Source organism: Schistocerca gregaria, chromosome 4 (assembly GCF_023897955.1).
Source record: "Schistocerca gregaria isolate iqSchGreg1 chromosome 4, iqSchGreg1.2, whole genome shotgun sequence".
NCBI lineage: Eukaryota > Metazoa > Arthropoda > Insecta > Orthoptera > Acrididae > Schistocerca > Schistocerca gregaria.
The window spans coordinates 450,933,320-450,946,266 of record NC_064923.1 but is presented as its reverse complement, the minus strand read 5'-3'; the positions used below and the strand labels follow the sequence as shown (position 1 = coordinate 450,946,266).

Below are 12,947 nucleotides of genomic sequence, written 5' to 3'. Positions count from 1 at the left end.
GAAAAGCTGGTATTCCAGAATGAAATTTTCACTCTTCAGCAGAGTGTGCACTGATGTGAAACTTCCTGCTAGATTAAAACTCTGTCTTGGACTGCGACCCTAAATTGGGACTTCACCTTTCACGGGCAAGTGCTCCACAGCTCTAGAGTGCTTGTCCGCATACGGCAAATGTCTCCAGTTCAAGTCTCGGTTCAGCACACTACTTTAATCCACCAGGAATTTTCAAAGCTGGCACTGATTGGAAGACTCCAGATGGGACACGTTGTTAAACAGTCACTAAAGTAAGCACATTGTAGTGGCCAGCATGTTAAGCAACTGGACAGTCCTGCTGTCTCCTCACTACAGCTTGGTGCTGGTCATTAATCAAACAGAGGGCTTGTTAGTTGTCATGGCCACACAGATTGTGACACAGTGCTTGCTGCTAAGTCTGGTTGTTTTCACAGATGTCACTGCCTTTATGGAGTAGGAGATACCTGTGACAGGAATGGATTAGGTGATAGTGGAAGAATGGGACAGATCTAGGTCTACTGCAGGGGTATTAGCCACAAGGCAAGGGGATGACAACAGGAGTGCAGTAAGGATGGGCAAGGATATTGCGTAGATTGCATGGGCGGCAGACACTGTGTGAAGGGTGGGGAGATAGTGGGGAGGATATTTCTCCTTTTACAGCATGATGAGAGATGCCACAGTTTTGACTATATTCTCTTTTTCATTGCAGCTGTCTGCAATTCAATGTGGTGATTAGCAACATGGTGAGTAGCAATTTATCCTTTCCATATTATTGTTACAACATATTTGATGGTTACAATCAATTTCAGTGGCCGATTGCAACAGCAACTTTTTGTATTTATACTTTTGAGCCACGTACAGAAATCGTCCATTATTTTCTTACATTTCCATTCAGCAAAAGTGAACAATGATAATGTACTAGCTTTGTGATTTCTAATTTCTATCTCTACATTTACTGAATCAAAGATCTCAGGCTTTTTTGTTGCAATTACATCTAAGATATTCCTTTCTGAATGGGTTGTCAGACTAACTGACAATAATAATTTCTGGAAAAGATATTTAATACAATGTCATAATAGTTTCTACCTGAAGAGTTATTCCAGTTTAGCATACTCAGGAAACTAACATTCAGGACAATTATCTCAGGATTTTGACTCTCATCCTCTTATGACTTCTGCATTTTTATAGCAATAACGACACTGCTACACTTGGCTTGCTAGTATATATTCATCTAGAATTTCAATTTTGCTGACACAAATTTATATTTTCACCTATCTTTCTGTGCCAAGCATTATTAAGATCACCACAGCATGCAAGTAACACAGGAATCTTATTCAAATTTTCCCCTTATCACACTCTCCTTATTTGTCAATCTTTCCTCTTCAAAATATATTATGTGACATGTTTGTTCATTTAAGCTTAATATGATCTGATGGGAAAATTTCGTTTCCTCACCTATTTTGAAAACTGGAGTATATTAATTTGAGGAGCAGGAATAACCAATATTTAGCATGAACTAAAGGGTTTAAAAACTATGAACCATTACTTTCTTATGCACTTCATACCTATTTACTTATTATACATAAAATTTGATGGGATCCGAAAGTCTGAAATTCATGAACACCGAATTTCTCAAACTGAGAGAGTAATAAACCAATAGTGCACACAATACTGGGTGTAATAAGCTTCTGTCTTTTATTAAGTGTTCCATAGATATGCTTGTGTTATCTCCACATAAAGGTGTTTTCAGCAGTCTGTAACATTTAATGACAATCCTCCTGCCTGAAGGAGCCACTGGCTCCGATTGCCAGTTATAACTGTCTTACGTGTGTGTTCTGCCGCTGCTTTGCGAGTAATTTTTTATCTATTCAATTAAATTATTTCATCAATGCTTGATTCTTTTTGTTGTTACACTGAATAATGTGCTCAATGAACCACAGTTAATGAGATTTTTGACCAACAGGAATTCTCCTCCTCCATAAGAAAACTACTGAATGACAAAAGGTATACACTGGCAAAATTGGTTAGCATTTACTTTCTTCTCTTTCTGCCTTCCCTTCATTCTCCCTTCCTCTTGCTCTTTCTGGATTGAAGTACTCAGCAAGGGAAACAAAATGACTGAAATTCTTATGTTCCTAAGGTCTCTAACACAGTTCATCGTAAAATATTTAATAACACCACAAATAAGCCATGTGCAAGATGAGTAGTTCACATCACAACTAGAAAATGGAGTAAAAACAATCTTGACATCATGTTTCAGTAAAAAAAGAAAAACGTGTATCAAATGTGAAACAAACAAAACTCTGTTTAAATATGGTAAGATAATAATAACTGATAAATTACTACTAACTACTGGCAGAGAAAATTAGCCTAGTGCTCACTTCTGTATGGTGTTAGGCTGTGATGAAGGAGCCTGTTAGGCATAAACATGCATCTGTGAATTGCCTAGAAATTGAAAAAATCTATGTCTGGTCTCCAGCTGCTTGCACACATTACTCAATGTTTTTCTGGCAGTTAATGTTTCTCTTCTAGCTGTGCTTTGTGCACCACTTCACATAAAATCATGTTATTAATGCACCAGTATTCAAATTCCCCTTGAGATTGATTACTGCTCCGCTTTTCTTATCTATGTACCATACCTCATCAGTTAAAAGTTTTGAGATTGGGGTAGTAAAAAACAGATAAAAGTTAAGATGGTGGTTTTAACACTGCAAGTGTTCTATGTAGTCCCCTTATCCCCACTTCAGTACAGTGCACAGGTTTTTCAATCGACCATGTCAAACTGTCAGGAAAGTCCTTCTTTGGAATGCTGTTCAACTCACGAGTAGCAATGGCTCGAATGTCTATTACACTGTCAGAGCTTTAAGCCATGATGTGAATTTCTGCATTTTTGTCTTTCTGTGGTTAGATTGTATTGGTAACACCAAGTCTTGCCACCTGTGACCATTTTTTCACAGAAAAAAATTGTCTGCGTTTTTCATTTCAATCAAGTTAGAGCATACATACACTTTTGTACTTTTTGTTTGAGAGTCAAGGTATGTAGGACAAACTTTCCATACTCTCTTCTCTTCTTCAAACTGTTCTGGAGAATGCCATGAACATCTGAGTTAGAGATGTTGCTCCACTGCTATGTGTGACAACAATGTTGACAGACTGTGGTTGAACATCCACTATTTAACACTGCCTGCTCACAACTGAATGCACATTGTGTTGTTTACAGTTGTTAGTTCAAGCTGTCACCATAGTTACTATGCTGATGTTACGTATACACCACGAATAAAACAAATCTCACAGCTGTTTAGATGAACTGTATATACACCTTTGTAGTTGCTACTTGTAATCCATCACATTCTATCTTATACTATTAATGCCATGTAGACTCAATAAACAAAAATGATTAAACAATTTACCACTTATTTTATCATAGCTCACTGGCACCTCTATCAAGTTTTCAAACAGATACGAGACGACTTCTACTAATGTTACTGTATGTCCCCCAAGAAAGGAATCAGTATTATGATGTGTCAAGATGAAACAAATCCACTATAAGAAATAAATTATCAACTAAAAACAAACCTAGACTTGATGTGTGATAATTTTCTTCATTTAATAGTACAGTTTGCTAAATTTAAGTGTGTGCGCACAAGCACTTGTTCTCTGTACCATTCACCAACAGCTGTACAGTAGTGAAATGACTGATGAAATTAACAGATTTAAAAACTCTGTCATCAATGATGCACAAAGGTAGCATATCATCGAAATTCATTTACCCTGGCTTAGGAAACCTGAATGCATGACGGTGTGCCGAAAAAAGTAATACCTCTGCTTTTTTTATGTGAAAACTCTTGAAGTTTTTAAAGTAAAATAAACTTTATTAACATCCTGCATCTTTATTTTCATGTTTACATATGTATTTCTCAACATGAGTCACATTGGCAACAAGAACATTTCTCCAAACGAGCAACCACTTTGTTGATACCGTCACTGTAGAATGTCTGATTTTGTTGACAGTGGCAAACTTCACTTCTGCTTGCACAGCCTCATCAACATCAAACCAATGTGCTCTGGGGCAGTGGTCTAGTTTAGGAAACAGATGAAAGTCAAATAGGGCCAAGTCGGGACTGTATGGAGGATGATCGACGACAGTGATCCAAAATGTTGAATTGTTGCAGATGTTGCAACGCTCTGGTCTGGTCTGTTATTGTCATACTGAATGAGAAGGCACTCCATGTGTGGACCAACTCTTTGAATTTGAAACTTGATTACAGCATGGTTCTTCTCATGCACCAACATAGTTGCATTACACACCACTTTGTTACATGCTACAGTTCAGAGCCCTTTAGTGATTGATGATTGCAACATGCGTCAGTTAAGTGGGAAATATGACCGACTAATATGCACAGCATGTAATGTCTCAACTAATAACGAGAACAGAATAATAAATTCGGAGCACTACTTTTCAACATGTCCTCATATAATGAATTGTCAGTAGTAAGTTGAAATATTTAAAACAAGTCTTGGGAATTTTACATTTGATGGGAATGAAATGCACTATTTTATGCAGAATGCACTATTTTACGAAGAATTTGAGTCACTGGTTTTGTGTAGTACTAGGTGAGCCAATATAAAATCTTGTGTTTCCCTGAAATAGCAAATTGGATAAATTGTAATACTGAAGGGAATGACATCAAGAAGCAAGCATTTAATATTAAATATACACAAATTTCATAAATCTGATAATCCCTAGGAAACTCACCTAATAATTGAACCAAATTAGGATGTTTCATCTCTTTCATGATGGCAGCCTCTTCTAGGAAGTCTTTTAATGCCATGGTGTCTTCCTGTAATACAGGGAAGTGAAGCAACCACAATTTGGTAAAGAGTTATTAAGTTAAACAACAACACCTCATTCTGGTTTCCACCATAAAACACATTGCACAAGAAAATTTAACCAACTCCAACAAAAAATTACAATGAATATCTATTTTTTCAGATGTATTACAGTATATTCTGTCAAATACCACAGCTGCAACAGAAGATCCCACAGGGTAATTTCCAGGTGAACACAGTTGCAGTCCCATTCTGATAGACTTTTAATAATTATCACTCAAAGACTGTTAACAATTAGAATACAGTAAGAACTTAATTAAACTAAAATTGAGGAGTCATGTAAATGACTACCTCACTGGCCACATCATCCCCTGACCACCTTCCCCAGCTTTTCCTTTCTCTACCCCATCAAAATTGTAATGGCTCAAGCTGTCTAAAGAAACACATTAAAATAGCTCAAGAATTGTAGCATACAAAAAAGAGAAAAAGCAGAAATACTAAACATGTATGGTGCCATTCAAATATAAATACTAGACAGATGTTCTGAAATCCAATTTTAAAACATTCACTTTAAATCTGTGAAGCAAACAAGGAAATTTTATTCTGTAACTAGTGACATAAATACACACACAAAATCAAACATGAAACATTTTACTAGGTTACAGAGCTGACAAGTATCATGCAATTTTGCTCAGTCCCAAGCAGATTTATCACCACAACATTTAATAATTGACACTGGATATCAGTACAAGTTTTGTCTCACGATATTACTTTTTAACAAATGTCAGTTTCATCAAATAATAATCACTCACCCTGACAGGTTATTTACCAAATAGACTAATAGTACTACCAATGTTGTTCTGCATTTCTGCATTTATGGCTAATGACTGAATTTTATTACTGTGTTACAAGCTACCGTAAAAAATTTCCCTGTGGTACACTTAATCATTACAAAACTGTTTTGCGACTTAGGGTGTGGTAGATGCAACCTAAACTATCTTATATAGATAAAGCATTCTGCAAAATGAAATATGATAGTCCAAATCATTAATTCTGTAACATTTTATTTCCTTTTTGTTGAGGCAGGTTCTGTAATCTAGATAAATATAAATCATGGTGACAACACATTTTCAACAAAGAAATACACCTGACCCAAAGGCCAACATTTACTGTTACTCTAATTTGGTTGATTTGTATACTGTTACCTGACCTCTCTTTGAGGGCTACTGATAAAAGCCATACTGCTTACAACTTTCAGATCACAGACTTTGTTAGAACACCTTAGTGCAGTCTTTATACGGTGATTTTAACAGCCGGCACATGCAAAACACACACACCTATATTATGGTATGGTGGCTTTTATAATGGCACTTCTTTAAATTTATTTATTTAGTTGTTTATTTTGGGGAGGGGAGGAGGCGGTGTGTGTGTGTGTGGGGGGGGGGGGGGGGGGGGTCACAGAGGCTACTTTCCCAGTGGCATGAAAATGAAGATGTCATCAACCCTTTAAACCTAGTTCAAGAGGTGACACACACACACACACACACACACACACACACACACACACACACACAACTTTATCCAAGGATAAATACTTCTAAAACATTATTTGATTTTCACATCATACAAGATGTGATTGAAAAGTAACAGTTTTTTTTTTTTTTTTAATTTAGTGGGTTTTATATATCCAATTCTCAATTTCTTTATGTTGGTACACATGTTCCTAAAAAAAAACTTAAAAAAAGAATTGGATATATAAAGCCCACAAAATTAAAAAAAAAATCCTGTTACTTTTCAATCTCATCTTGTATGATGTGAAAATCAAATGTTGGTACAAATGTTCCTTTCAGAAGGATGTAGGTTGCAGTAGGTACTGGGAGATGAAGAAGCTTGCACAGGATAGAGTAGAATGGAGAGCTGCATCAATCCAGTCTCAGGACTGAAGACGACAACAACAACAACCACACATGTTCCTAATGTATGTTTACATTTTCAGCTGTTTTGAGTATTTAGTTTGACAGTTGAAAAGATTGTATGTGTTTTCAAGAGCTTGGCTTGAAAAATGGAGTAAAGTGCAGCACCACACTCAAAATGTTGACTGTGGATTTTGAAAAATCTACTATGACGAAGACAAGAGTTTACAATTGGTATAAATATTTCAAAAAGAGTCAAGAAGACATTGAGGATGGCAACTGCCATGGACACCCTAGCACAACAATGCGGAAGAAATAAAAAACTTGTTCTGGAAAACTGCTGGATCACTAACAGAGATGTTGCTGATGATGATGATGGCATATGCTTTGGCTCATGCCGAGCAAATTTACAGATGTGTTGGGCTTGAAATATGCAGCATGCACATTTGTTCTGAAATTGCTGAATTTCGACCAAAAACAATGTCATGTAGAAATTGCTCAGGAATTGCTGAATGAAGTTGACAATGATCCAGACCTTCCAAAGAAGGTTGTAAAAGATGACAAAACATGGGTATACAGGTATGACCTCGAAACCAAGGCCTAGTCATCCCAATGTAAACTGCTTGAGGAGTGAAGATAAAAAAACATTCAACAATTCTGATCACATGTCAAGGTTCTTCTCATAATTTTCTTTGATTATAATGGTACAGTGTGTCACGAGTTCCTGCCCTATGTCATACAATCAATAAGAAGTACTACCCAGAAATTATGCACCTTTTGTGTGAAGAAACCCAAAGACAAAATTCACATCATCATGATAATGCTCCCCCTCACACATCAATGGTTGTTCACGAATTTTTGACGAAAAACAAAACCATTATATTGCCTCAGCCACCGTATTATCCAGACATGGCTCCCTGCAACTTTTTTATATTCCTGAGGATGAAGAGAACTGTGATAGGACGTCATTTTGCCACCACTGAAGAGATAAAAACAAAATCGCTGAGGGAGTCAAAGATTATAACGAAAACTGAGTTCCAGAAGCGCTTCCAATGTAAGGAAAAGTATTGGCACAAGTATATTATATCTGAAGGGCATTACTCTGAATGGGACGAAGTGAATTTTGATGAATAAATAAAACTCCTTTAATACAAAAAATCCAATACTTTCTGATCACACCTCATATTTGCCTCACAAACATTGTATGAAGATATGTTATACTTCGCTTTATTGAAGTTAATTCAACAAATTCTAGAAGTAGGTTGAAAGTAATTGATTGAACAGCTTCTTCAGTGTAATAATTTATGATACACATAGAGATATTTATATGATTTTCACTTTGTTTTCCAAATGTGGAGATTTCCCTTTTTCTGAAAAACCCAAATTGCATTGACCCCATTTTTTTTTCTTTTTTTTATTATGGAACCAAACTAGGAAATTGCACAAAGAAAAGAAAGCAAACTTCAAATATAACAGCCACCATGCCATACAGCAGTAAACAATAAGCCAAAACTGCAACCACTATAAATGAGAAAAAATAAATCTGCAAAAAAGATGGTGGTCAAAGCTTGTGCCCATCTCGATTCACACACTTACTATAAAAATATTTTTCTGTCACAAAGCATTAGTTTTAGTTTTTAATAAGGCCTATCTAGGAGTTGGTGGATTTTGCAAGTGCACCCTAACATACTGCCCTACATACAGATTGGGATGTCTGCCAGAACCGAGAACCAGTGAAACAAGCATCCAGGTAACAATAACAACCAAAAGAAAATCATGACAGATTATTTGTATTGGCATGTGTCGCATATTATGTTCTAATTGCTCTGCTACAAGACAAATATTGTTACAGGATTTTAATGCTGATCTTCTCATTTCCAAATGAAAACTCTGAAGCAGAGTTGCACAGAACCACCTATTCCAGATGTAGACAATTTACAAATAGACAGCAACAGCAGACCATCGAGAACTGGAAACACATGATCTATTCATACAAATCCTATTTCTGACAGTACGTGGATGACTGAGTGTAGCAATTTTAACAGTTCCCAGAATATATTTCTGGATGTAACACATGCAAGGCACGAATAAAGCTGTCAGTAATTCTACAATTTTCTGTGAATGTCTCAACTATGGAAAAAAAAGTTTCTTTAATTGAGATGTGTCTAATCTTAACACCTGCACAGAGTTGCAAGACATGAGCGATTTGTCACTCAATCTTAATGGAGTCCAACTGATACTAGCCCTGTCTTCCAAATTAACAGTTCTCACTAACTCTGGGCTAAGACTGCAACTGCTTGGCATAATGGTAAAAACTGTACAGCAGATGTGGGATCATATTAACCTCAGATTTTAATCCCACTGATAATCTCTCTAATCACCTTTAACAATACTCCAACTGTTAAGAATAGCACCCACAAAAGCTGGTCAAAGACCACAACGTCTTGTGGCATAAATGGTTGCCTCCTACACAGACACGCTTAAGAGTTCATTTCGTAATTAACTGTAGGTTTCATGTACACTCATAGAAGTGGTGTTTGCTGTCAAGACTAGAAGGGACTAAATTTTTGTCAAATAAAAGACATGATTAGTGTTTGGGGCTCAGTTCAGATTTGTGATGGATGAAAAAGGCAACCTGCCATGTTCCTTCTGAAGGAACCATCGTGGCATTCATTCCACTCAATTCAGGAAAACCATGGAAAAATCAAACCAATGCCTGGACTCTGAACTGAAAACTGAATCCTGGTCCCCCACAAATGATAATCCTGTGTCAAACTCGGCACCAACTCTCATGGTTCACTAAGTGAGCTTATGTGTCTCCAGCAAATGACCAAATTAGAAAAGTGTAGCAGTGGGTATTGTTAACTTTTCTCTAAAAATAAATCCACTTTACATTCACAATAGTTGTCTTTAGTGTTAAACTGAGTATAATGGGTGTTACTGTAATACATAAATAAGGAATGTGTATTTAAAGCTTGAATACACAATTATTATTATACTGTATCAGAAGCTACATTACATCTCCAATTTCCACTTTTTCTTGAGTAGCAGCTTGAATCAAACAGAAAAGCTGCTGTTGAGAAAATGTATGAAAAGCAAGGCGAACACTTTTACAAGGTTGCAACTCACCACAGCAATACTGAAAACTTCAAAGCTATATAATACCTTCCCAGGAGTAGTAGTACATTTTAAAGATCTGAAGTACCATAAGAAACACTGATGGACAGCTACTGTATTTGAATAGGAGGTAAGGACTTATCTGCATAGTTACTTATGCCTGGGGATGCATCATTCTAAAAGAGATTTTTCATTCTAAGTGTATTAATTTTCTTCCTGTAGCAGCAGCGTTAAATTCTTCATAAGTGGAGAACAGTTGGGAATTTACTGCTGACTCAATAGTGCAACAGCTCAAAAACTACAACAGGTATTCATTTAACAGAATTCATAAATTAAAAAAAAACATATGTACGATTAGTAACTCCACTGAGAAAAGGTACCAAAAACTACATAAACATGGACAAGGACCACTGAACAAATAGGTACTAGTACTAACAAGTAAAAGGATCTTCTATTTTCCCTGAAATATACACATCTCCTCTAGATCATAAAATGTGTGCATGGGCCCTTAAATGAGCCACTTGTGAGATAATGGAAAATCCAGGATGGAATGTAACAATATCATGGGAAGCCTCTTCCCTGTTCCCATTCCAGCACTACACAGCTGTCACTCCAACACCGCACCTAGTCTTTTTATTTCTCTCCTTTTCCACTACTCACCCCCCCCCCCCCCCCCCCCGTCCCATCCCCACCTCTCCCCTGTCCTCCATCTAACCTGCAGCACTTCACTGTCCACCACCCCCACCACACTATCCCTCCCACTCTCCATCCCAGCCTCCTCCTTACCCCCACCCCCAATCGCTACTCCCGTCATACACTGGTGCAGCTGCTCGCATACACTGCCTGAGACTGCAGTCGTGTGTGTGAGAGTTGCATTTGCATTTGCGTCTGCACACATATGTGTGCCTACTGCTGATGAAGGCGAATGACCAAAAGCTTAAATTGTGAGTCTTTTTGTTGTGCCTACCCGTGACTCAGCACCTCCGCTATACGGTGAGTAGCAACTTTCCTTCTCATAATATTGTCACATTCCACTTGTGAGATATTTATGAGTGTGGGATTATGATTAACCACTAACTTCAGTATGACTATGTTATTGTATGCTGCTGTTAATTGTGATCCACCTGTATATACAACAACAGATTTTATTATTGTGTTTCTAAATAAATAAATAATAAATCTCATGTGGCTCATAGCTTGGTGCCAATACCTTCATACAATGCCATTTTAGTGTGGGGTGTGTCAGAGTGAATGCTGCCCGGTTCACTGCACAAAAAGTGTTGTCGCTACCAGTGAACTAAGGAGGGGGATTATAAAATTTGCCACACGAGTAGAATTCTTCCTATTGCATATTACAAACACCAGAGAATTTTCATGAATAAATTCAACTGTTCTTCACAGCAAGATATTGAGTGCTTCACTGACTAAGTAATGACGGACAAACTATTTACGGACACAAAATAATGCACCCTAGCCAGTTGCAGCACTTCCCTCCACTCCTTCCCTACAGCAGACAAAACGACAACATCCAAGCAATGAGTTGCAACATTTTATTTTAGCCCGCAGCGTAGTGTTCAATAGCCTGCAGCATAGTGTTCAATTGGTCTCATAGAGTGCCAGCATCCCCCTTCTAAGATCTGTGTCACGTAGGAAGGCAGCCCAGTTTTCAGCCGTTCTGCACATCCCTTCCGTTAACCACTAGCAGCCGATAAGATTCATTCTCTTTCTGTCTCCTGCATGTTGCATTGTTGCCATACTTCATGACTGTCAGATTACTCATCCAATTATCTATGTTTTTTTTCTTGTAGCAATATAGCTGTGAATGTATATCTATAAATATTTTATTGCGATTAAAAAAGTATCAGGCGACAGCAATAGACATGAAGTGCTTCACAAGTAGGCGGGGGGGATTATTTACTGCATTTATACTTTTTTCAAATGTGAATGTGAATTTGAAAGTGGGACTCATACTGTTGACATCTGAAAATACAATAATGAACTGCAGAAGCTTATGGTGTCGGCAAAAGAACTGTAAACAGAATTGTAAACAAAAGAAATAGAATTGTAAATGAAAGCGTCAGAGCTGTAGGAACCTTAGGACACACTGGTTTTGTGTCGCCTGGCAAGCACCATAATCACAACAAACCTGTAACACAGGTAGATCACAAAAACTTGTTACAATTATGGATGAGAAAATTGGCTTCACAGGTAGTGGTCCATCAATATAATTTTGGAAGACTGTTTTCAAATATGTTAAGAAGAGAGTTTTTAGTTGCAAGAAGTGACATAGGTGCAACACTAAGTACATCCCTCTAAAAAAAAAAAAAAAGATAGAGAGAGAGAGAGAGAGAGAGAGAGAGAGAGAGAGAGAGAGAGAGAGAGAGAGAAGGAGGCAGTTCATCAGTGTATTATCTTGATGATATGTGGGTGAATCACAATCATTCCAGGAAGACCTGCTGGAAAATGAGTGAGGGTACTGGCAGTTTTAAAGCTCTCATAGGTGTACGCTCTCGGATGATTATTCTGCATTCTGACTCTTCTAGTTTTGTTCCCGAAAGTGAACTTTTATTGAGCTATAAGAAAAACACCAGTGACTGCTATTCAGAAACGAATGCTGCCAGTTTTGTGAAGTGGTTAACTGAACTATTCTTGCCATATCTTTGTCCAAAGTCTATCACTGTCATGTACCAGGCTAGTTGCTATACAACTGTTACCAATAAAACCGCACATAAAAAACATCAAGAGAGTGGATATTTCGCCCTGGGTTAAATATAAAAATATTTCACACAGTGTACACCAGAATCATGTTGAACTCCAGCAGTGCATTAATTTATGTCAGTCACGCAACAGAAGGTACTGATCTGATTTCCTTGCACATCAATATGGTCACACAGTTTTGCATTTCCCCATATGTCATCACCAGTGTAGTACCATAGAATTAATTTGGGCAAAGGTTGAAAGCTATGTGGAGAAAAAAAAGAAATAAATAAATTCCCCTTCAGCGTGGCCACAATCTGCGTGGCATGCTGAAAAGCTTCCAGAAGAATAATTTGATAGCAAGATTAAGATGGACATAAG

General features: G+C 37.3%; 1 protein-coding gene across 12 annotated transcripts in view; it reads right to left on the bottom strand.

The window, feature by feature from the left end:
- LOC126266607 (tyrosine-protein kinase Abl) overlaps window positions 1–12,947 on the bottom strand; it is a 428,403-nt gene that overhangs the window by 118,620 nt on the left and 296,836 nt on the right. For all 12 annotated transcript variants that reach the window (XM_049970945.1, XM_049970933.1, XM_049970934.1 and 9 more), the window contains one exon: window positions 4,766–4,850. In XM_049970945.1, the coding sequence (XP_049826902.1) occupies window positions 4,766–4,850 (85 nt within the window). The remainder of the gene's footprint in view (window positions 1–4,765; window positions 4,851–12,947) is intronic.